The sequence below is a fragment of the Bufo bufo genome, chromosome 4 (assembly GCF_905171765.1).
Source record: "Bufo bufo chromosome 4, aBufBuf1.1, whole genome shotgun sequence".
Lineage (NCBI taxonomy): Eukaryota > Metazoa > Chordata > Amphibia > Anura > Bufonidae > Bufo > Bufo bufo.
Genome location: NC_053392.1, coordinates 180,707,793 through 180,734,323, shown reverse-complemented (window position 1 = coordinate 180,734,323; position 26,531 = coordinate 180,707,793). Strand labels below are relative to the sequence as shown.

The window sequence follows — 26,531 nt, the reverse complement described above, 5'->3', positions numbered from 1 at the left end:
AGCGTTTATTGCCATATTTATAGAGAAAAAGAGAAAAATAGACTAAGTTCATATTTGCTGTTATTTGCGTTTAAAGCATTTTGTGTTATATTTCACTTCAATACAAGAAAAATAGACGCAGTTCACATTTGGTGTTATTTGCGCTAAAAGTGTTTATTGCCATATTTCTAGAGAAAAATAGAAAAATAGACTTAGTTCATATTTGATGTTATTTGCGCTAAAAGCGATTCTCGTCATATTTCACTACAATATGATAAAAATAAACTCTGTTCACATTTGGTGTTTTTTTGCGCTAAAAGCGTTTATTGCCATATTTCAGTAGAAAAAGAGAAAAATATACGCAGTTCATTTTTTCTGTTATTTACTCTGAAATCGTTTAGTGGCCTATTTTAGTCCAATACGAGAAATATATACGCAGGTCACGTTTGCTTGTATTTGTTCGGAAATAATTTAGTGGCCTATTTCAGTACAATACCTGAAATATATACCGTATTTTTCGCCCTATAAGACGCACCGGCCAATAAGACGCACCTAGGTTTTTGAGGAGGAAAATAAGAAGAAAAAAAAATTTAACCAAAAGGTGTGCTTTTGGTGGGTTTTGAACTAATGGTGGTCTGTGCATGACACTACTATGGGGGATCTGTGGATGGCACTGTTATGGGGGGGGGGATCTGTTGGTGGCACTGTTATGGGGGATCTGTGGATGGCACTGTTATGGGGGATATGTGGATGGCACTGTTATGGGGGGATCTGTGGATGGCACTGTTATGGGGGAAATCTGTGGATGGCACTGTTATGGGGGATCTGTGGGGGGCACTGTTATGGGGGGTGATCTGTGGATGGCACTGTTATGGGGGGATGATCTGTGGATGGCACTGTTATGGGGGGATGATCTGTGGATGGCACTGTTATGGGGGGTGATCTGTGGATGGCACTGTTATGGGGGGGGGGGGTGATCTGTGGATGGCACTGTTATGGGGGGTGATCTGTGGATGGCACTGTTATGGGAGGGATGATCTGTGGATGGCACTGTTATGGGGGGGGGGGGTGATCTGTGGATGGCACTGTTATGGAGGGGGATCTGTGGATGGCACTGTTATGGGGGGTTGATCTGTGGATGGCTATGCTATATATGTGTCACCCACAGATCCCCCACCCCATAACAGTGCCATCCACATATCCCCCACCCCATAATAGTGCCATCCACAGATCACCCCCCCATAACAGTGCCATCCACAGATCTCCCCCCCCCCATAACAGTGCCATCCACATATCCCCCACCCCATAATAGTGGCATTCATAGATGCCCTAATATACCGGAGCTAAACCTGTGGGAGGGGCCGGTGGCATGCAAATGCAGCGGGGCCAGTGCGGTCACTGTACTCCGGCCCCGCCGCTCACTCACTGCTTTATTGCCTAAACCTTTTATAATAATAACTTTAATTGAAGTTCCGATCCCCAGCCCCATCTGTACTACTTACTAAACGTCCTGTAGCAGGCAGAGCAGGGCGGGCGGCCGGCCGTAACTCACTGATGTCACATTCCTGCGCCGCCTACTTCATGCATAAAGCCTGCCGCAGCAACTGCTACATCACCCAGTGGCACGCACCCAGTTTCAGCCAGTAAAGTCTCCACCACCTCAGCCGAAGGGTGCTGTCTGTCAATCCCATCTTCTGCCAGTCTAGATGCTCCTACTCCTCGTCAGTCATTCCATCAGCAATCGTTCACCGAAGCGATTGCCAAGAGACAACAGTATGCGTGCACGCATCCAACGGCTCAGAAGCTAAACATACTCCTGTACAAACGCAAAAACACAAATGCAATAGCACTCTGCAACCAGCACTCTGCCCTGCCTCTATGCTGGATGTTGAATGAGGCATTGGTGTACATTTTGGCCAAAGCGTAATAAGCCACTCACCACGTCAAGGTACAAGTTGATGGTGCTTCAGTCCCTCCCTTTCCAAGTGGTGGACTCTGCACCTTTCAGAGAACTGATGGCTTGTGCCGAGCTGAGGTGGAGAGTCCAAAGCCGTCATTTCTTTGAAAAAGGCAGTACCATCCCTGCACACACATTTAGAACATAAGGTGGGCCAGTCCTTGAGCCTGTCAGTGTCTGCCAAAGTGCATGGCAGCGCCAACATGTGGAGCTATAACTATGGTCAGAGACAATACATGTCCTTTATGGCCCACAGCCACACCAGCAACTTGGACAGATCACGCAGCTTCCTCCTCCACGTTGTTGGTCCTGCGACAATGTCCGCCTCTGCCTCCTTATCCTCCACCATGTCCTTAGCCTCCACTGCAGGGACAATTCACAGTGCCCCTACAGCATACCATATGTGCAGGGCTCGGCAGTGTTACGCTGTTCTGCACCTTGTTTGTCTTGACAAATTGAGTCACACAGGGGAGCAACTGCTCCGTGTGATGCATCAAGAAATAGAATCCTAGCTTTCTTCCTGACAACTCAAAATAGGAACTATGGTGTCACGGAAAGTACGGGGGAAGGAAAGACAACCACAACAAAACAACAACAGACTAAGCCCCAAACCTAGGGAGTAAAGAGGTCACCTCCTAGCATTCCCTGATACTCACCCTTAGCTGCTAACAACATGTGCAAATCTCAGTGATAGAAATGCACACACACAGGAACCTGAGACTGCTGAAACACTGCACCAAACCCTCAGCTTAAGTAACAGGGAAAGAGGCAACCGGCTCCTTCCAAACTGAAGGAGCCAGTTTCTCCCTGAGGCCTAGTCAAGACAGACACCTCAAGAAAAGGGAAAGGACTTAGCTTGAGATGTAACTGGAACAGGAAAACCACCACACAAGCAGAGCACTCCACAGAAGAGCTATCCGCTGCAAGGAAGCAAGTGAGAAGCGGAATATATAAAGAGCCACCTGACTGATAATGAGCAGCATCTGCGAAGGGGTGGAAACCTGTCAGCAACAATGAAAACAAGAGAGATCTGTCAGATAGACTCTTGAGTCTTCCGTCTATTTGAACTTCTAAGATCTCTCCCAGGGCCGGCGGTGACATTACCCCCCCTTCTACGGGTCACCTCCGGGTACCCAGGACCAACTTTATCAGGGTGGGCTCTGTGAAAGGCCCTCAGAAGCCGACTGGCATTCACATCAGTTGCCGGGACCCACATTCTCTCCTCCGGACCATAACCTTTCCAATGAACGAGGTATTGAAGGGAACCCCCGAAGGAAACGAGAGTCAACAACTCTGGAAATTTGAAACTCCAGGTGGAGGTGGCAAGGAAGATGGTACAGCAGGTTCCACATAACTCTTTAATAAAGATTTATGGAAGACATTATGGATCTTCCAAGCTTGCGAAATTTCAACGCGAAAAGAAACCGGATTAGTAATGGCAGAGATCTTGTTTGGACCAATAAATCTTGGACCTAACTTCCAGGATTGCACCCTCAACTTAATGTTCTTAGTGGACAACCACACCAAATCACCCACATTCAGGTCCGGACTAGACACACGTTTCTTGTCAGCCATACGTTTATACCTATCGCCCATCTTTTTTAAATTGATTAGAATTTTCCGCCAGATAGATGATAAGGAAGAAGCAAATCTCTCTTCATCAGGTATACCAGAGGAACTATTCCCAGAGAACGTACCAAACTGGGGGTGAAACCCATATGCACCAAAAAATGGTGACTTATCAGTTGGCTCCTGACAACGGTTATTCAAAGCAAATTCAGCCAAAGACAAAAATGAGGACCACTCCTCCTTATTCTCAGCAACAAAACACCTCAAATATGTCTCCAGATTCTGGTTGGTGCGTTCAGTTTGTCCGTTCGACTGAGGGTGAAAAGCCGAAGAGAAGGACAAAGGAATCCCCAGGCGAGTACAGAAAGCCTTCCAGAATCTGGACACAAATTGAGTCCCTCTATCAGACACCACATCAGAGGGAATGCCGTGTAATTTCACAATGTTATCAACAAATGTCCAAGCCAGAGTTTTGGCATTGGGTAAACCAGAAAATGGAATGAAGTGTGCCATCTTACTGAAGCGGTCGACCACCACCAAAATCACTGTCATCCCCGAAGAACTGGGCAAATCTGTGATAAAGTCCATGGGCAAGTGCGTCCAGGGACGGGATGGACAAAGGAAGAAGAGATCCTGAGGGCTGAGTATGAGTCACCTTGGCACGTGCACAGGTCTATTTGAACTTGTAAGATCCGGCGGTGACATATGGTGACCGACAACAGGAAGAACATTGTGTCGGCTCTGCATCAAGGAAGGCTGAGCCATGCGTCCTTCATGGCACACGTGTTCAATCTGGTTGTCCAGCGGTTCCTGAAGTCTTCCACCCATCTGCAAGACATCCTAAAAATGGCCAGGAAACTTTGCATGCACTTCAACCCCTCGTATACCGCAAAGCACACCCATCTTGAGTTGCAGCGGCAGAATGGCATCCCCCAACGTAGGCTGATCTGCGATGTTTCCACCGGTTGGAATTCCACCCTCCATATGTTGGACTGACTATACGAACAGAGAAAGGCCATCAACGATTTCTTGATTATGCAAACGGATCGGAGTTCTCTCCTGTGTAACTTCGATGTCAGCCACTGGCAGCTCATGCATAACACCTGCTGTTTGCTCATGCCCTTTGAGGATGCCATGTTATTTGTCAGTCGCCAGAACTACGGGATGAACGTCGTCATTCCACTGCTTCATGTCCTGGAACAGATGGTGGTAACAATGGCTGGTCAGGGGGCAGGAGACGTGTCGCCTTGATCTCATGGCCACATGAGCCCTGTAGGGGCTGAACTAGAGGAGGAGGGGAAGGAGGACATTGGAGCACAGGCAATGTGTAGCCAAATAGGTGGTTTTTCTACTCAGCTGACAGGACAGGAGGAGAGGAAGCATTCAGAGGAGCTACAGGACGATGAGGAAGATGAGACAGAGGACCCGGACACACCATGGCAGTATGCAGTGGAGATGGAGACAGGGAGTTCCTCCGAGTCACTTGCACAAATGGCCCTCTGCATGCTCACTTGCTTGCGTAGTGACAGCTGAATTGTCACCATTCGGCAGAGGCATAACTTCTGGCTCTCCACCTTGCTGGACCCTCGCTACCGGTACAGAATGGGGGCCTTTTTTACACCCACCGAGAGGGAGGTAAAACTAAACTACTACAGAGACATCCTATGTAGTCAGTTGGCCGTTGTCTATCAGCCCCATCGTCCATCCTCTCGCAAAGGCCCTCTGCACTCACGTTCCACTGCCATGGCTGCTGGGGAGGTGTGGGGTGGCAGGAGCAGTATCAGCTCCATTGGCAGCAGCCTGAGTCTAGAGTCGCTGATGAGTAGCTTTATTCACCCGCATAGTGAAGAAACTACTCACCAGCAGCAACAGCAGCCTGGAGCAAGACCTGGAGCAAGACCTGAACCAGCAGGTGGTGGCATACTTGGACAGTACCCTGCCACCCCACATTGAAGATCCGCTGGACTACTGGGTAGCCAAACTGGATTTGTGGCCACAACTTGCAGAGTTTGCCCTCGAAAAGCTGTCCTGCCCAGCCAGTAGTGTGGCATCAGAGCTGGTGTGTAGTGCGGCAGGGGCCATAGTTACCCCAAGGAGAATTCGCCTTTCCACCAAAAATGTGGAGAGACTGACCTTTGTCAAGATGAATCAGGAGTGGATCAGCCAGGATTTCCAACCACCAATTCCTGATGCATCAGACTAGATCATCCATGGTGCCACACCAACACTTGGATACAAGAGACTGTTTTCTTCTGACTACCTGCCTCAGCTACTACTTTGAAGCTGCAACCCGCCTGATGCCACACATCTGATGCCAAGAGCTCCTTTTTTCACCCACCTTCATCAGCAGGTACTGGTATTGCCACCGCCCCACTCTGTCAACGGGTCACTCTGTGGTCTCCTGATGCAGTTGCCACCTCACCACTCAGGTCTCCTGATGCTGCTGCTGCCACCTCCACACTCTGTCATTGTGCCACCCTGTGGCCTTCTCCTGTTCCTGCTGCTGCTACCACCTTCACACTCTGTCATTGTGCCACTCTGTGGCCTCCTGATGCTGCTGCTGGCACCTTCACACTGTCATTGTGCCAGCCTATGGCCTCCTCCTGATGCTGCTGCCACCTCCACATTGTCATTGTGCCACTCTGTGGCCTCCTCCTGATGCTGCTGCCACCTCCAGACTCTGTCATTGGGCCACTCTGTGGTCTCCTCATGCTGCTTCCACCTCACCACTATGTCATAGGGCCACTCTGTGGACTTCTCATGCTGCCCACCCTCCCCACTTCATGACTGGGCCACTATTTTGCCTTTTGGCCTGGCTGACATCATCATTTATTTGACCCTTCTGATCTGTCAGAAGGAAGGAAAAATGAGACACACAACGGATTCTGTCTATGTAACAGCTGTTAAGCCTGCATGACATGGTCCCTATTTTGCATCAGAATTGGCTTATGATTTGGTAGCCAAAAGCAGGAGTGGATACAAAACACAGAGGACATGCAAATATTCCATTCATGTGTCATCTCTGTTTTGGATCCACTCCTGTTTATTTGGCTTTAGCAATACTGATGGATTGCTCACTAAATGCTGACCGAGTGAAGGCGGATGCGTTTTTTGGGGGTTATTGTTCTGAAGAAGAAGAGGAAGGGCAAAATAATCAGTGACGTCAACACAAACTTACTGTTTACACCCACTCCACTCTGTCGGGGGGGGGGGGGGGGGTCTACTTGTATAAGCATTTAATAAAACATTCTGTAGAAACCTATGTGGAATCAGTGAATTGGTGTAAAAGGAGTGCGCTCTTTCACGCTGTAGTAGTATCTTGGGCCTCTGCACGGTTCTTTATACCTGACGCTAACATTGACCTGTAAGGCTGAGTTTACACTTGAGTAATTTGGTCAGTTTTGGCTCCATAACTACCCAAATAAGTGAAGTGTGCAGTGATTCTAAGAGCGAGGCCTGTCATCTATATGTCATACTGACTCACAGTATTGTTTCACTACCACAGCAGAATTCTTGTGCGTGTTACTGCAAGGCACAGTGTTCTACACCACTATAAAGGCTCTCTGCAGCCAGGAAATAGCAGTTTTTTTACGTGATTCGCCACTAATAAATTCAGATCAAACCGAATTTTTTCGGAAAATTCGGCAAGCCGGCCGAACCAAATTTTTGAGAAATTCGCTCATCTCTAGATAACACCATCATTAGGCATCAGGTAGGCTTAGTGTTCTTTTCTTTTGTTTAAAGCTAATTTGAATATTTATCCCAGAAACCCAAGGTATGCAAATTAACCTTCCTTCCAAAAAGAAAAGAATACTAAGCCTATCTGATGTCAGCAGATGTCAGATATGCTAATTTGCATATATGTTTCCCATAAATGCAGAGCAGCGTTGGCTGGAATACAATACCTCTCATGCATACTAGGCGGTCTTCCTAATGAGAATGAGCACCTCCAAGAATGCTCCCCAAGGTCATTCAGCTAAGGCTTGTTTCACCCGGAATATTTGCTGGGTAGGAGACGAATCTCTGCTGCGTCCCCATTATAATGAATGGGGCTGGACGGTATCTTAGTTGCATGTCTCACGCGATTCTTCTTTTTCTCTGGTATTTGAGAGAAAAAATATGAGTCCTAGGAGACTTTAGAGAGTTATATAACAATTTTCAGGCCAATTGGAGCATATATTTTATTGGGACGTTTGCTCATATTTTATTTGGTTCTATTTGTTATTGGGGTATTGTATACTTTGGTTTAACCCCTTAAGGACTGGGGGTTAAAATCTGACCAGTGTCACTTTAAGTGCTGATAACTTTAAAACGCTTTGACTTATCCAGGCCATTCTGAGATAGTTTTTTCGTCACATATTGTACTTCATGACACTGGTAAAATGAAGTAAAAAAATTTCATTTTTATTTATAAAAAAATACCAAATTCTAATTTACCCAAAATTTGTAAAAAATTGCAAATTTCCAAGGTTTAATTTCTCTACTTCTATAATACATAGTAATACCTCCAAAAATAGTTATTACTTTACATTCCCCATATGTCTACTTCATGTTTGGATCATTTTGGGAATTATATTTTATTTTTGGGGGATATTACAAGGCTTAGAAGTTTAGAAGCAAATCTTGAAATTTTTCAGAAATTTTCAAAAACCCAATTTTTAGGGACCAGTTCAGGTCTAAAGTCACTTTGCGAGGCTTACATAATAGAAACCACCCAAAAATGACCCCATTCTTTAAACTACACCCCTAAAGGTATTCAAAACTGATTTTACAAACTTTGTTAACCCTTTCGGTGTTCCACAAGAATTAATGGAAAATAGAGATACAATTTCAAAATTTCACTTTTTTGGCAGATTTTCCATTTTAATATTTTTTTTTCCAGTTACAAAGCAAGGGTTAACAGCCAAACCAAACTCAATATTTATGGCCCTGATTCTGTAGTTTACAGAAACACCCCATATGTGGTCGTAAACTACTGTACGGGCACACGGCAGGGCGCAGAAGGAAAGGAATGCCATACGGTTTTTGGAAGGCAGATTTTGCTGGACTGGTTTTTTGACACCATGTCCCATTTGAAGCCCCCCTGATGCACCCCTAGAGTAGAAACTCCATAAAAGTGACCCCATCTAAGAAACTACACCCCTCAAAGTATTCAAAACTGATTTTACAAACGTCGTTAACCCTTTAGGTGTTCTACAAGAATTAATGGAAAATAGAGAAACAACTTCAAAATTTCACTTTTTTGGCAGATTTTCCATTTTAATCTTTTTTTTCCAGTTACAAAGCAAGTGTTAACAGACAAACAAAACTCAATATTTATGGCCCTGATTCTGTAGTTTACAGAAACACCCCATATGTGGTCGTAAACTACTGTACGGGCACACGGCAGGGCGCAGAAGGAAAGGAATGCCATACGGTTTTTGGAAGGCAGATTTTGTTGGACTGGTTTTTTTGACACCATGTCCCATTTGAAGCCCCCCTGATGCAACCCTAGAGTAGAAACTCCATAAAAGTGACCCCATCTAAGAAACTACACCCCTCAAGGTATTAAAAACAGATTTTACAAACATCGTTAACCCTTTAGGTGTTCTACAAGAGTTATTGGCAAATGGAGATGAAATTTCAGAATTAAAATTTTTGGGCAAATTTTCCATTTTAATCAATTTTTCCCAGTAACAAAGAAAGGGTTACCAGCCAAACAAAACTCAATATTTATGGCCCTGATTCTGTAGTTTACAGAAACACCCCATATTTGGTCATAAACAGCTGTACGGGCACATGTCAGGGCGCAGAAGGAAAGGAATGCCATACAGTTTTTGGAAGGCAGCTTTTGCTGGACTGGTTTTTTGATACCATGTCCCATTTGAAGCCCCCCTGATGCACCCCTAGAGTAGAAACTCCAAAAAAGTGGACCCATTTTAGAAACTACGGGATAGGGTGGCAGTATTGTTGGTACTAGTTTAGGGTACATATGATTTTTGGTTGCTCTATATTACACTTTTTGTGAGGCAAGATAACAAGAAATAGCTGTTTTGGCACCGTTTTAATTTTTTGTTATTTACAACATTCATCTGACAGGTTAGATCATGTGATATTTTTATAGTCCAGGTTATCACAGATGCGGCAATACCTAATATGTATACTTTTTTTTTATTTATGTAAGTTTTACACAATGATTTCATTTTTGAGAGCCATAATTTTTTCAGTTTTTGGGCGATTACCTTGGGTAGGGTTTAATTTTTGCGGGATGAGATGACGATTTTATTGGCACTATTTTGGGGTGCATATGACTTTTTGATCGCTTGCTATTACACTTTTTGTGATGTAAGGTGACAAAAAATGGTTTATTTAGCACAGTTTTTATTTTACATTTTTTACGGTGTTCATCTGAGGGGTTAGGTCATGTGATATTTTTTTAGAGCCGGTCGATACGAACGCGGCGATACTAAATATGTGTACTTTTTATTTATTTATGTAAGTTTTACACAATAACAGCTTTTTTAAAACAAAAAAAATAATGTTTTAGTGTCTCCATATTCTGAGTCATAGTTTTTTTTATTTTTTGGGCGATTGTCTCAGGTAGGGACTAATTTTTTGCGGGATGAGGTGACGGTTAGATTGGTACTATTTTGGTGGGCAAACGCCTTTTTGATCACTTGCTGTTGTACTTTTTGTGATGTAAGGTGACAAAAAAATGGTTTATTTAGCACAGTTTTTATTTTTTGTGGTGTTCATCTGAGAGGTTAGGTCATGTGATATGTTTATAGAGCCGGTCGATACGGACACGGCGATACCTAATATGTATACTTTCCCCCCCCCCTTCCTATTTTTTACCAATTTTTTACCAATTTTTTTTTTCACTTTATTTGGGCAAAATTTTTGTTTATTTTTACTTGAAACTTTCAATTTTTTTGGGGGGGGGAAACTTTATTTTTTCAACTTTTTATCACTTTATTTTTTGTCCCACTTTGGGACTTGAACTTTTGGGGGTCTAATCCTTTACAATGCATTCCAATACTTCTGTATTCCAATACCCCCTGCGCATTTAGCGGAGGTGCCTTCTCAATGATTTAACAGGCACCTTGTTCCGATCACCGCCCGCCGGGCGGCAGTGATCGGAACATCACATGACGTATCGGTACGTCATGGGTCCTTAAGTACTCGGGAACCATGCCGTACCGATACGTCATGGGTCCCTAAGGGGTTAAGTAAAATTCAGTCTACAGCCTGTTGTTAGCCTAGATCTGTCTCTAGTAACAGAGACAGTTCATAGGAAATGGGGGCGTGTCAGAGCTAGTGTCCTGAGCATAAAAGAACTGCTTCTACACTGCTTCTGATAAACCTAAAAAAAAAAAGCTGATTCTAAAAAGGCCTTCAATAAATAATGGTCTTTATTGTATTTAATTGTATGTATAAAACATAATCAAAATAGAGACCAAAATACATCACTAAAGTGCGGTATACACCCGAAAGAGACTCACATGAATACAATTACCATAGAGGGGTGGATGATGTACAAGGAATGATAAACATCCCAAATCCATGAAAAGAAAAATGACCAGTGCAAAAAATAAATGCTAGTGCAATCACAATACATGGAATAATCTGCAGAAAACACCCTTCATAAACAATGTAACATAAGTCAATCACATACCCATTGATGGAAGAGTCACCTCAGCAGAACCGCACACCGCGACGAGCGTTTCGGAAACACCTTCATCTGGGGGCTTATGAGGGGTGGTTATGGGACCCATCATTGGTTTTGGGCCTCTATTTGATGTTGTTGTGAGTAACCTGTGTTTATTAATCACAGCTTCTGATGAGCAGAGAAGCTTCTGTGTGTCTATAAGGTCTCATGCACAGAGCCGTGCCTTTTTTTGTGGTCCGCAAACCGCGGATCCGCAAAAAACGGAAGCCGTCCGTGTTGCCTTCTGCAATTTGCAGAACAGAACGGGCGCCGGCAATGTAAATGCCTATTCTTGTCCGCAAAGCGCGGACAAGAATAGGACATGTTATATTTTTTTAACGGGACAGCGGAACGGAGACACGGATGCGGACAGCACACGGACTGAAAGAAAAATGACGTAATTGCGCTCACCACATGGTGAGCACGGTGACGTCAGCACAGGTCCTGCTGAATGAAGATAAAAGATCTTTCTATCTTCATTCAGCAGGACCTGCGCTGACGTCACTGCGCTCACCACGTGGGGAGCGCGATTACGTCATCAAAGGTCCTTTGGCAGGTCCTGAAAGAAGAAGAAAGAATCCATGCACGAACAAGAGGATGCGCGAACAACTGATGCGTGAAAATCACCTCTCATCTGAACAGCCCCATTGAAGTGAATGGGTCCGGATTCAGTGCGGGTGCAATGCGTTCACCTCACGCATTGGATCTGAGCAGAATTCTCGCCAGTGTGAAAGGGGCCTTACTCCCTGTCTTGGTTCCTGCACTGCATCTCCATGGCACTTGCTTCTTCTTCTCCTGGTTGGTCTCTTCTTGTATGCTCACATAAAACATAACTTTTACTATCATTGGTTCAAATATTACCCCATCTAGATATAATATTAGGCTAACCCAAATAAATAGACATGGCCTTACTTTCGACGTATCCAGGATAGTACAGTCCGATATATAAAAAATTACGGCAACTTACAGTTAGATGACTGTGGACCTGGTCAGACGGTGAACGAGAGGTGAAGTCTGGGCTGGGGATAGATGAGGGGGGGGGGACCAAATCCCTAATGCATCCCTCAATGTACCCCTGCCTGCAGGCGGAGCACTCGTCCCGAAAGGGGCCACCCCAACTCTCAGTGGCTAAGTTATGTTTTAGATGAAAAGTAATTTCTCTCTGTGATAAAATATATTGATACTTTTCGAAACCCTATAATACTACTGTGATTTGTATGCTCACATAGCAACATTTTGACACAGATTTTGGGATCCTCGCCCTATTGTTTGCAATTAGAATCTACGCTACTGTTCATACAATTGCGGATATTTTCTGCGATCAATTAGCTGCATGTGATTGAATTGTATTTCTGCAGCGGATTCCTTGCTGCTGTCTCCTGTCAGAAAAATTTACCATGTGCATATACCTGTTGAAAAATGGAGCTTAAACCCGCGATGGTTATTGGACACAGCCAAGTTTCTTCTTTCTGTTGCACTTGAAGTGCTTGGGTTATGCAATTGATGACTTTGGGGTCGACTTCTTGTGAACACTGCTGCATGTATTGTTCAGGACTTAGTGGCATACGAGAGAGTACATCTGCATCTGCATTTCTCTTTCCTGGACGATACTTGATAGTGAAATTGAAGTCAGCGAGTTCTGCAACTCATCGATGGCCTGTTGCATTAGGTTTGGCAGTAGTTAGGACATAGGTTAGTGGATTGTTGTCAGTATACACTACAAAGGATGGACAGTAGTATAGGTATCCTCGGAACCTCTCACATATGGCCCATTTCATCGCAAGGAATTCTAGCTTTCTTGAATGCATGTGATAGTTTTTCTCAGCAGGTGTTAGAGTCCTAGACCCATAAGCAATTACTTTCAATTTTTCCTCCTGCTCTTGGTACAACACAGCTCCTAGTCCTTCTTGAGAGGCATCACAGTGCAGAACAAAGGGTTTGCTGTAGTCAGGGTAACCCATAACTGGAGGATGAGTTAAGACGTCAATAAGCTGGTTCAGCACTGCCTGGTGGTGGTCAGTCCAGACTATAGACTGATGAGAAGGTAGTTGACCTTTTAGTTTTGGTGATGGCTTCTTCCTCAGCTTAGATTGTTGAGCTGGCACTGACGTTATGGTGGGTGTTTTATCCGCTGATAGTAAATCATACAGGGGCTTTGCAATCCTGGAAAAGTTTTTGATGTAAGGACGATAGTAGGAAATGAATCCTAATAACTTCCTGAGTTCTCCAACAGTCTTTGGCTGGTTATTCCTCAAGGCCAGCACAGGTGCAATGTCTGCTGGATCCATGGAATGGCCATCTTTGGACACGATTTTACCTAAGAATCTGACTTTGTTTCTGAAAAGTTCACATTTCCTCGCTGTTAACTTTACTCCATGTTTCTGATACCATTGCAGTACCAACCGGACATGTTCCACATGTTCGTTGAATGATCTGCTGTGAACCAGGTTGTCATCTAGGTACGGCAGACAGACCTCATCTCTCAGTCCCATTAGACAAGTTTCCATGCTGCGTTGGAATTCAGCTGGTGCCGAACTAAGGCCAAAGGGTATTCTGATCCACTCATACAGACCCCAAGGTGTGATGAAGGCAGTCAGTGGTCGACTGGATTCTTCCACAAATCCTTGATGGTAGGCTTTTCCTTGATCTAGCACAGAAAACCATGAACTTCCTCCTAGGCTGTCCAGCATGTCTTGGATCCTAGGGATTGGATGGCGGTCAGGGATGGACTTCTGGTTCAATTCCCTGTAATCGCAGCACAGTCTTAAACTACCATCCTTCTTTCTCACGCACACAATGGGTGAAGAGTATGATGATTTTGACTCTGCGATCCATCCACGGTTCAGAAGATCCTGCAGATATTCTTTCACCTCCTGGTGTAGTGGCCTTGGCACTGACATGTAAGTTCTTCTAACTGGTGTATTGTCTTTAAGGCGCAGTTGTAATTGTAGGGAAGGGATGCATCCAATGTCAGAATCATCTTTAACAAAGGCGTGGCATTCTTCCCTTAGCATTGCCTTGACTATCTGTTGATCTTCCTCGGAAAGGTGTCCTATAGGTACTGGTGGATCCCAGTGTTCTTGATGAGCATAACTTACCAGTGACTGACTTGTGTTTAAATTGTCAATTTGACCTTCTGGCCCTGATCTGGATGACTGTAGACTATGAGTCACCAGGTGAGTGGCAACACGCACTGATTCTTATGGTTTCACCTGAGCTGGGTATGTTGTCTTGATGGGTTCGAGGAACCCAATCCTGGTCTGACTTGGCAGGATAATGTCTCGCTGGGTGGTGTTCCAAACCGGGATGGATAGTTTGGAAAACTGTCCCTTATTAAGTGACACTAATGTTTCCCCGATATACACTGCGTGCAGAATTATTAGGCAAATGAGTATTTTGACCACATCATCCTCTTTATGCATGTTGTCTTACTCCAAGCTGTATAGGCTCGAAAGCCTACTACCAATTAAGCATATTAGGTGATGTGCATCTCTGTAATGAGAAGGGGTGTGGTCTAATGACATCAACACCCTATATTAGGTGTGCATAATTATTAGGCAGCTTCCTTTCCTTTGGCAAAATGGGTCAAAAGAAGGACTTGACAGGCTCAGAAAAGTCAAAAATAGTGAGATATCTTGCAGAGGGATGCAGCACTCTTAAAATTGCAAAGCTTCTGAAGCGTGATCATCGAACAATCAAGCGTTTCATTCAAAATAGTCAACAGGGTCGCAAGAAGCGTGTGGAAAAACCAAGGCGCAAAATAACTGCCCATGAACTGAGAAAAGTCAAGCGTGCAGCTGCCAAGATGCCACTTGCCACCAGTTTGGCCATATTTCAGAGCTGCAACATCACTGGAGTGCCCAAAAGCACAAGGTGTGCAATACTCAGAGACATGGCCAAGGTAAGAAAGGCTGAAAGACGACTACCACTGAACAAGACACACAAGTTGAAACGTCAAGACTGGGCCAAGAAATATCTCAAGACTGATTTTTCTAAGGTTTTATGGACTGATGAAATGAGAGTGAGTCTTGATGGGCCAGATGGATGGGCCCGTGGCTGGATTGGTAAAGGGCAGAGAGCTCCAGTCCGACTCAGACGCCAGCAAGGTGGAGGTGGAGTACTGGTTTGGGCTAGTATCATCAAAGATAAGCTTGTGGGGCCTTTTCGGGTTGAGGATGGAGTCAAGCTCAACTCCCAGTCCTACTGCCAGTTTCTGGAAGACACCTTCTTCAAGCAGTGGTACAGGAAGAAGTCTGCATCCTTCAAGAAAAACATGATTTTCATGCAGGACAATGCTCAATCACACGCGTCCAAGTACTCCACAGCGTGGCTGGCAAGAAAGGGTATAAAAGAAGAAAATCTAATGACATGGCCTCCTTGTTCACCTGATCTGAACCCCATTGAGAACCTGTGGTCCATCATCAAATGTGAGATTTACAAGGAGGGAAAACAGTACACCTCTCTGAAAAGTGTCTGGGAGGCTGTGGTTGCTGCTGCACGCAATGTTGATGGTGAACAGATCAAAACACTGACAGAATCCATGGATGGCAGGCTTTTGAGTGTCCTTGCAAAGAAAGGTGGCTATATTGGTCACTGATTTGTTTTTGTTTTGTTTTTGAATGTCAGAAATGTATATTTGTGAATGTTGAGATGTTATATTGGTTTCACTGGTAAAAATAAATAATTGAAATGGGTATATATTTGTTTTTTGTTAAGTTGCCTAATAATTATGCACAGTAATAGTCACCTGCACACACAGATATCCCCCTAAAATAGCTAAAACTAAAAACAAACTAAAAACTACTTCCAAAAATATTCAGCTTTGATATTAATGAGTTTTTTGGGTTCATTGAGAACATGGTTGTTGTTCAATAATAAAATTAATCCTCAAAAATACAACTTGCCTAATAATTCTGCACTCCCTGTACATTCCTTCTGGCACATCCTGAATCTCATCAGGTATAAACAAGACCGTCTGCTCTTGCAAGGCTGGTTTGGCGTGAGCCCTACATCTGACACACGTCACAGTGTTTGCCGGAATCCTTTGGTTCTTTGTACTAGTCTTTAGTACGGTACCACCAGTTTCTCTTAGGCTGGCTTGTAGTTGACTCACCAGGACTTCTGCTTTGGGGGTCGGCAACTCCAAGGCGGCTCCTAGTAGGTCCACGAACCCTGTAATGGTTCTCCTTCCTTTGGCAGCTGTATCCTTGTAGAGTTCTTTTGTGACATTATATCCAATGATTGGCATCTCTGCAACTTTCTCATCTGATGATACCACAAGTGGCACTACTAGCTGCTTGGTGTTATTGCATCCCGCTGTTAGTTGAAAAACTACCTCAATCCAGCCAGAGAAAGGAATTTCAGTCTCATTGGCAGCCTTCCCACAGAGGACTTCTGGCCCCAGCAATTCTTCCAAAGATCGGAGCACTGTATGTGGCAGAACCCGCTGTCTCCAGTTCTCATTGATGATGCTCACCTGGGAGCCAGTGTCCCATAGGGCTTGGACAGGAGTATTGTCTATTTCACAGTTCACAAGGCACCTTTTCCCAACGAGACTCAGTAGCTTGTGGTTCTGTCTCATGGTCATGCCATCCACATGAGTTGGTACTTGCTCAGCCATCTGAAGGCATCTTTGGTTATAGCAGTTGGGCACTTTTTGAACGGAGTCTGGATTTCCCCTACCAGCCATTGTTTTGAAGCTTGCTGGCTTGCTACCTACAGGGGATGCACTTTGGGACACAGGGTTGGTTCTAGTGCAGGTTACTGTCGGTCCCTTGACAGCAACCCTCTCCCATTTAAATGGTTTGGTCTGGGTGTTTGGCAATATCTTGCTCTATGTCCAGATCGTCCACAGTTGAAGCAATGATCGCAGGTACTTGTCCGACCAGTCCTTTTACAGGATTGACAACATCCATTACTCGTACCCACTGTTGCCTGAGGCCCTCGGAATTCACGGTCTCGTTGGGTCCTTGAATCCTGGAGGAGTGTCTTCATCTCTATCATCTCTTTTTGCATCTGCAGAATCAGCTTTTCCAGGTCAGAGTTGCTCTTCGATAGCTGTTGAATCGTTGGGCTACTTGCCTGTGGTGGAGACCAAGGTGTGGTGTTGGCAGTTGTTGTCAGGACACTTGGTTCCTGAGGACACTGTAAGGTGTTAGACTGACATTCTTTGCCTTTGGTTGAACTGCTATGTTGAGCTTTCTTTTGCTTCTGTTCCCTTTTAATCTCCATATTAGCGGCTTCATTTGTTTTCTCTATGAGCACCTCATCTGGAATGGAAGGGTCATCTAAATACTGCTTTAATTGGAATTTGATGTGGTTATTTCTTAGTCCAGTACCTACTGATCTTCGAAATTTCTTCTGGATCAGCTCAGTCCCAAAATGTTCTTCCGAGCCTTCACCTTGGGAGACGAATAGCAGCCGATCTTTCAGTTCAATAGCTCTGAACAGGAAATTCTGTGGAGTCTCGTCGCTTTTCTGGGAAATATTAAGGAGTTGCTGGTACAGTTCTGAGGCATTCTCCTTCTTGTAGTGACTTTTCAAGATTCGTCTAAGTTGCACTAGAGTCAGTCCATTTTTGTATCTCAAGCATACCTCTAAGGCTTAGGCCAGGGCTAATAGCTTTGACCACTGCTTCAATAATCTCAGTCTCAGGATATCCTTTCTGTAGTCCCAGGTCGATTTGGTGCATTAAGTTGGTGTAGGACAGCTTATCCTTCTGCTCTTTTTCTCCAATCTGGCCTGTGATCTTGAAGTCTTTTCTGATTGTCAACTCTGGCAAGCTACCATGGTGTAGTCTCTGAGTAATCGGGATTGGCACTGGTTTTGGCTGACTGTTACTTGAGTCTTTACTTCTGGTACTTAGCTCTCTAATCTGTTCCTCCATTATTCTGGACGTTTCCTGGAACCTCTCCTGCATAGTGTGATACTGTCGCATTAAGTCGGCCTCTTGTTGTTCTGATTGAAGGTCTTTCTCACTGAAGCTTGGGACTTCCGCATTGTCCCTCTTCTTCTCTAGTTCGCTAATGAATCCCTTTGTGGCTTGCAGAAATTGTGTCACCGCCTCCTCACTTTCAGCTTCGACCAGTTCATCTATTACCTCATTAATGATCCGCATAAAATGGCGCCGGGTTTTTCCTTTCGCCATGCTGGCTTCAGGGGCTTTGATGAATTGGCAAATCTCGATGAGATCACCCACTGGCAAGTGGATTAGGTGACCACTGATTTCATCCTGCAGGCTTTCTAGATCCATTTGTGTTCGCTGGCAATGCGGCAAGGGTTAATTTCTCCTCTATGCTTCGTGTAACCGTTTTTTTTTTTTTCACTTCCGGGACCGCGTCTTCTTCACCCGCTCCCTGTACGGGCCACCAATTTTGCTGCACATATGCTGAAAGTATGGTCAATAATTCCAATGTGCGAAGGGAGCGGGCTGGGTGAAGACAGAAGTGATTTTATTGAACATGTTCTGGAAAGAACAAACACATGACCTTCAGTATATGGGGATACAGGAAATGTAGCAGTAAATCCTGTCCTCCTATATTAATACACATCTCTATATTCAATAATACATTCTCAATAACAGGTATAACTTTCCTATAAGATATTAAACCATTAACATGAGAGTTGCTCTCTGATTATTTAATCTGCATCACAGTAAACCAATAGTGCAGTATAATATCATAGAGTGACATCAGCTTTTATAGTAATCATAGTCACTACATATTAGTATCATGTGAAACCTCATTGTACTTCACTAGCACTTGTGCATATTTTATATATTCACACTGCATCACCAGCAGCCTTAGCTGATTATAGGAATGTGTTTTACATCATTTTAGCCTATTTATGGCTCTGAATTTGTGTACACTTACCTGGAAAGAACAAACACATGACCTTCAGTATATGGGGATACAGGAAATGTAGCAGTAAATCCTGTCCTCCCATAAACCAAGATCTGCGTTATTCAGTTCCCCTTTGCTGTTTGTAGCTCTGCTCTTCAAGCTTTCGCTCTGCTGCCATCTACTGGTGGTTAATAGCAATGTCTTGATTTTAATATAATACAGTCATACTTGTGGATTGTTGAAGCTAGAAATTATATAGATATTAGTTTATTCTTATGGGGTGCCTATTTTTGACATATCTTACATTTACATTTTCACACAAAGTCATTTCATCTGATAAAAGCAAGACACATCACCTGCTGGCACTTTAAAGTTACACATGAGAATTTTTCCACTGGAAATATTAAAGTAGTTCAACAGGTTACTGATTAACAGAGCTAAGACAGGAAAATCTTTCTCCAACAACTAAGCTACTAGCAAATAGTCTTCAGAATTAAACATTAAACTTATTTTAATGTAATATGTGAAGGAGAACATACTCAACCAACAACAACGTTGTTAGAAAATGTTTAGCGGCTCAGTTCTGTTATAGTTATAATGCAATCTAATAAATGGAATTAAAAGGTACAATCTCCAAAATGTTTATAAGCAATAAGGCTTCAATTAAAGAGTATACTAGTACACCCTCATGGAAACTTCTCACCTCTCCATTCACACACTTTCTGACTCTCTTTCACCGCTATCCAACATATCTTCCCCTCACGACGCTGACATAGCCACTGCCTTCTACAACACCACAACTACTACAGCCCTTGACTCATTCGCCCCTCTTACACACACCATAACTCAGCAAATCATTCAGCAACCCTTGCACACTCACTAGACAAAAAAACTGAGACAAGCTTTCAAAGTTGCTGAATAACCCACTCTAAAGAAGACTTAATCTCTGCACTAACCTCCTGTAAACAGGACTACTTCACTACTTTCATATAATCTTATTCCTGCAATCCCAAACAACTTTTAATACCTTTGATTCTCTATTTTGTCCCACTGTGTCACCTCCCACACCCATCATCTCAGCTGAAGACTTTGCTTAATACTTCAAAAATAAAATTGACAAAATCCTTAAAAGCTTCAAACAACCCCCGATACCCCCCTACACAACTGCCCAGTGCACTTACTACATAAACCAGTTTACCACTGTCACAGAAGAATATAGTTATTCCTGCCCTAACCCACCTATTTAACCTATCGCTAGCCACTGCTGTCTTACCTTCCTCTTTTAAACATGCAACATCACACCCATACTGTCACCGCCGGCCCTGGGAGAGATCTTAGAAGTTCAAATAGACGGAAGACTCAGGAGTCTATCTGACAGATCTTTCTTGTTTTCATTGTTGCTGACAGGTTTCCGCCCCTTCGCAGATGCTGCTCATTATCAGTCAGGTGGCTCTTTATATGTTCCGCCTCTCACTTGCTTCCTTGCGGCTGATAGCTCTTCTGTGGAGTGCTCTGCTTGTGTGGTGGTTCTTCTGTTCCAGTTACATCTCAAGCTAAGTCCTTTCCCTTTTCTTGGTGTGTCTGTCCTGACTAGGCCTCAGGGAAACACTGGCTCCTTCAGTTTGGAAGGAGCCAGTTGCCTCTTTCCCTGTTCCCTAAGCTGAGGGTTTGGTGCAGTGTTTCAGCAGTCTCAGGTTCCTGTGCATGTGCATTTCTACCATTGAGATTTGCACATGTTGTTAGCAGCTTAGGTTGAGTATTAGGGAATGCTAGGAGGTGACCTCTTTACTCCCTAAGTTTGGGGCCTAGTCTGTGGATGTTTTGTTGTGGTTCCCTTTGGTTGTCTTTCCTTCCCCGTACTTCCCGTGACACATACCCAAGAAGCCTTCCCTGGACCCATCCTCTTTATCCAGCTATTGCCCCATCTCACTACTTCCGTTCAGATCAAAACTCCAAGAACAACGTGTCCACCTCGAACTGTCCTCCTGCCTCTCTTCCCATTCACTTTTTGATTAACTACAATCCAGCTTCAGACCCAATCACTCCACTGAAACTTCCCTAACCAAAGTCGCCAACCATCTGCTAAATGTCATTACTCTGTGCTCCTCCTTGACCTGTCCACTGCCTTTGATACTGTCTACTACTCTCTCCTGTTACAAACCCCCTCTTCCCTTGGCATCAAAGACCTGGCCCTGGATCTCCTTGTACCTCACCAGCAGAACCTTCAGCGTTTTCCATTCATACACCACCTCCTCATCATGCCCCTGTTGTATTCCTCAAGGCTCTGTCCTGGGTCCCCTATTTTAGTCCATTTATAAATTTGGCCTGGGACAGCTCATAGAGTCCCATATCTTCAAATACCACCTTTAGGCTCCATTCACACGTCCGCAAAATGGGTCCGCATCCTTTCCGCAATTTTGCGGAATGGGTGCGGACCCATTCATTCTCTATGGGGACGGAATGGATGCGGACAGCACACAGTGTGCTGTCTGCAGCCGCAATTGCGGAGCACGGCCCCGATTTTGGTTCCGCAGCTCCGCAAAAAGATAGAGCATGTCCTATTCTTGTCCGCAGCTTGTGGACAAGAATAGGCATTTCAATGGGGGTGCCGGGCTGGTGTGTTGCGGACCCGCAATTTGCGGGTCCGCAACACACCACGGACGTGTGAATGAAGCCTTATGCTGACGACACTCAAATCTATCTCTCTGGCCCAAAATGTCACATTGCTGCTATCCAGAATCCCAACATGTTGGCTATATCTTCTCATTTCTCCTTCCACTTCCTAAAACTCAACATGGAGAAACTGAATTCAACATCTTTCCCTCATGTCACTCAGCCTCCCTACCTGACCTATCCATTACATTTAATAGCACAACACTTTCTCCAGTCTCACAGGTCCACTGCCTGGGGCTAACATTTAATTCTACCCTGTCCTTTAAGGCAATCATCCAAACCGTCATCTCCACCTGCCGCTTTCAACTTAAGAACATCTCTCGTATTCACTCCTTTCTCCCCCCTGAGCCAACTAAGGCTACTTTCACACTAGTGTTTTTGCTGGATCCAGCAGGGTTCAGTAAAAACGCTTCCGTTTATCTGTATCCGTTATGAACGGATCCGGTTGTATTATTTTTAACATAGCCAAGATGGATCCGTCATGAACTCCATTGAAAGTCAATGGGGGTCGGATCCGTTTTCTATTGTGTCCCCATTAACTTGCATTGTGGGTCATGACGGATCCGTCTTTCTCCGCATTCCAGAACGCAAAGCAAACAGCAGCATGTTGAGAACGGTATGAGAACGGAAAGGAATGCATTTTGGAGCACTCCGTTCATTTCAGTTACGTTTGTAACCATTGACAATGAATGGGGACATAATTGAAGCGTTTTTTTCCGGTATTGAGACCCTATGATGGATCTTAATACCGGAAAATATTAATGCTAGTGTGATAGTAGCCTAAAATGCTAGTGCATGTCCTCGTCATCTCCTTCCTGGACTACTGCAGCATTCTCCTCTGTGGCCTCCCATCTAGCACTCTCACTCTCCTCCAATTTATTCTCAACTCATGCCCGGTTTATCTACCTCTCTGCTTGTTTCTCCTCTAAGTCCCCCCTCCCCCTCACTGGCTCCCCATTGCCCATGGAAGTCAGTTTAAAATACTAACAACTACATGTAAGCCGTCCACAAGTCCAGTCCCATCCTTTCATCTTGGACCTGTTTTCTTGATACATTTCCACACGTAATCTCCGATCCTCCCAGGACCTTCGCTGTTGTCCTCTCATCTGTTCTTCACAGAATCAACAAGATTTCTGATATGCCTCTCCCCTCTTTGCAACTCGCTACCCCAGCACATCAGACTCTCCCCCAACATCCAAACCTTCAAAATTAACCTGAAAACCCACCTCTTCAGGAAAGCCTACCACAAAGCATGGTGGCACCATGCAGCGAAATTAGCAGCCTTTGCCCTCACCTACTGTGTTCACCCTCTTCCCTTGTAAGCTCTTGTGAGTAGGGTACTCTCTCCCTCTGTACCAGTCTGTTAATAATTTCTTGTTTATTGTATTTTGTATATTACGCATGTGTAAATTTATAATTTACACGTGCAGAGGTCAAGCCGATTATCGGGAAAGAAGCTTTCCTTCCTGACAACCAGCTGCTCGTTCAGTGGGGGTGAAGTGCTGCATTTACAAGCAGTGATTACTACCACAGTATGAGAATGAGCAATCGCTATTGCTGCATTGTTTCTGGGCAGCAGAGTACTGCTTAGATAGCACAATCCTCCTCTCAGACACGTTAATTTACTTGCAAGCACTAACAACAGTTTCACTCGTTCATCGGGTGATCAGCTGCACTTTAGATGGACAGATTGTCAGGAACAAGCATTTGCAGGAACTGATAATCTGACGGATATCGCCCATATAAATCGACCTTTACTGCACTTTGCAAAATCTTGTAATATGTCATAGCAACATATCAGAAGTTTTGATCAGTGGGGGTCCGAGCGCTTACTACCCCGGCAATCACAAAACCTGGAGTTGGAAACTCTGAACTGGTTTCTACTCATTGCAGAAGTTGAAGCTAAAGACTTCATAGACTTTCTATTGAGCTGTCTTCAGTGGCAAGGAATGAAAGTGCTCAGCTAAGCACTTCTAACTACTCGTTTTAGCGATTAGCATTAGAGTCCGCACTGGGACCCCACTAATCAAAACCTTTGATGTGTCAATATGACATATCAAAAGTTTTTATGAAGTGCACCCTTACTCTTTAACTTTATTCTGTATCCCTGACAATCAACTGCTTAGTTGTACCTTTGGCGCTAGAAGTTGGAACTACACAGCTCCATCCATTGGGTAGTGGACGGAACCGGTTACTGCAGTGCTGCTTCCATTGAAGTGAATAGAAGTGAAGCTACATCCACATGTACTTTGTAGTTTAGGAGCCGCAGCTACTCTGAAACAGCAGATTTGGCAGGGGTGCGGTGTGTCGGAACCCTATCGATCAAATAATGATGGCCATTCCTGATGATAGGCCATAAATAGTTAAATCCTTTAAACCAGGATACTACCTGGTAGGGTTGATTCTGTTGATTATAATAAATACTTGGTTGAATTTGGTTGCAGTGTTCCAGAGAAAAAAAGCGTTCATTCTCTATGTAAATTAGGGCTTTAGTACAAAGAGGGGTGTGCCCAGCACTGAAAACGGGAGGAGTTGAGGTTTACCAAGGAGCTAGACCCTGTCAATGAGAGCACTAAAGCTCTTATTTGCATCAAGAATAAAAGCCTTTTTTCTCAGGAACTTCAACCAGTTTTCCTTATTTAATATAGTTGACCCTGCTGATTGTTCCTCTTTAAGGCCTCATGCACATGACTGCATTATGGATGTGTCTGTATGTTTAGTGTTACTAATTATACTTTTTATGTCTATATTCCAGAACGGAAGAAAATAAATGTTAAATATGTATTTGTAAGTGGATGGCTGTAAGGCCTGTCTATGGAGTAAGTAACAGCCATGCACCATTTGTTCCAGTTGGTATTGGAACAGAAAGATCTGTCTAGAGCTGGGGATTTATTCTCCTTAGATGATTTTGAAATTGAAGACAGCCTGTCCAAAGCTCTCAATCAAATAAAGTTAATATCATCTTCTCAGGTGAGTACAATATTTGTACAGTATTAACCCAAATGAGCTGTAACTATGCTTATAGTGATATGATTTGTGGCTACGATGGAATCAGATCTCATCAGGTAAACATTTCTTAAAACCGTTAACGAAAATTTTGCAAGTGAATTCCAGCTGTTCAGGTAGCAGCCATGATATCAGTGGTGCAAATCAGAGGGACATCTATTGAGTGTGCACAATAAAAATCATGACTGAACAATAAGGCTGAGATCTTGTGCTGCTAGAGGGCATCTACCAGTTTGCTGCAGTTCTAAGAAATTTTTCTTTAACCACCTAACAGTTTTGCCTGAGCTCTGCTCTGGCTTTGAGAAAAGCAAGTAACAGTTCAGCCTGAGCATAGCTTAGGCAGCGGGGAGAGATGGGAGGATGGTTTAGCTGCTTATATCTTGGGAATGGTAGCAGATAGAGATATGGGCTTGGTCTTGTTTGAAAGCTGGCATTCCAAATTTTCAAACAATACCAGAATCACAGCATTTTCTACTACATACAGTATAAAGATATAGCTGTTGGAAACTGGGTCAGGAGTGAAAGTGGTGAAACCCACTTTTACTTTCACTTTCAGCTGCATTCACTGTCATCCCAATTTCTAACAACTATATCTTCCCATGTAGTGAAGATAATGCTATGATTCTGGAATGCCAGCTTTCAAACAAGACCAAGCCCATATCTCTAGCTGCTACCATTCTCCAGATATGAGCAGCTAAAGCAGTCCTCCACCCATCCTTGAGTGTGGAGGAGGAGGGGGCAGTTGGGGAGCTGACCGCCTGCAGGAGAAAAGGGGGAAAAAATATATATACTGTATGTATGTATATATATATATATATATATATACACACTCACCTAAAGAATTATTAGGAACACCATACTAATACGGTGTTGGACCCCCTTTTGCCTTCAGAACTGCCTTAATTCTACGTGGCATTGATTTAACAAGGTGCTGATAGCATTCTTTAGAAATGTTGGCCCATATTGATAGGACAGCATCTTGCAGTTGATGGAGATTTGAGGGATGCACATCCAGGGCACGAAGCTCCCGTTCCACCACATCCCAAAGATGCTCTATTGGGTTGAGATCTGGTGACTGTGGGGGCCATTTTAGTACAGTGAACTCATTGTCATGTTCAAGAAACCAATTTGAAATGATTCGAGCTTTGTGACATGGTGCATTATCCTGCTGGAAGTAGCCATCAGAGGATGGATACATGTTCTCATTCTGTTTACGCCAAATTCGGACTCTACCATTTGAATGTCTCAACAGAAATCGAGACTCATCAGACCAGGCAACATTTTTCCAGTCTTCAACATTCCAATTTTGGTGAGCTCGTGCAAATTGTAGCCTCTTTTTCCTATTTGTAGTGGAGATGAGTGGTACCCGGTGGGGTCTTCTGCTGTTGTAGCCCATCCGCCTCAAGGTTGTGCGTGTTGTGGCTTCACAAATGCTTTGCTGCATACCTCGGTTGTAACGAGTGGTTATTTCAGTCAACGTTGCTCTTCTATCAGCTTGAATCAGTCGGCCCATTCTCCTCTGACCTCTAGCATCCACAAGGCATTTTTGCCCACAGGACTGACGCATATTGGATGTTTTTCCCTTTTCACACCATTCCTAGTAAACCCTAGAAATGGTTGTGCGTGAAAATCCCAGTAACTGAGCAGATTGTGAAATACTCAGACCCGCCCATCTGGCACCAACAATCATGCCACGCTCAAAATTGCTTAAATCACCCATCTTTCCCATTCTGACATTCTGTTTGGAGTTCAGGAGATTGTCTTGACCAGGACCACCCCCCTAAATGCATTGAAGCAACTGCCATGTGATTGGTTGACT

At 44.1% G+C, this 26,531-nt stretch overlaps 1 protein-coding gene across 1 annotated transcript in view; it reads left to right on the top strand.

Moving 5' to 3' along the window:
• VEPH1 (ventricular zone expressed PH domain containing 1) overlaps positions 1-26,531 on the top strand; it is a 662,929-nt gene that overhangs the window by 7,315 nt on the left and 629,083 nt on the right. Inside the window, exon 2 of the mRNA XM_040428144.1 lies at positions 24,462-24,676. Coding sequence (XP_040284078.1) covers positions 24,539-24,676 — 138 coding nt within the window. The 5' untranslated portion in view covers positions 24,462-24,538. The remainder of the gene's footprint in view (positions 1-24,461; positions 24,677-26,531) is intronic.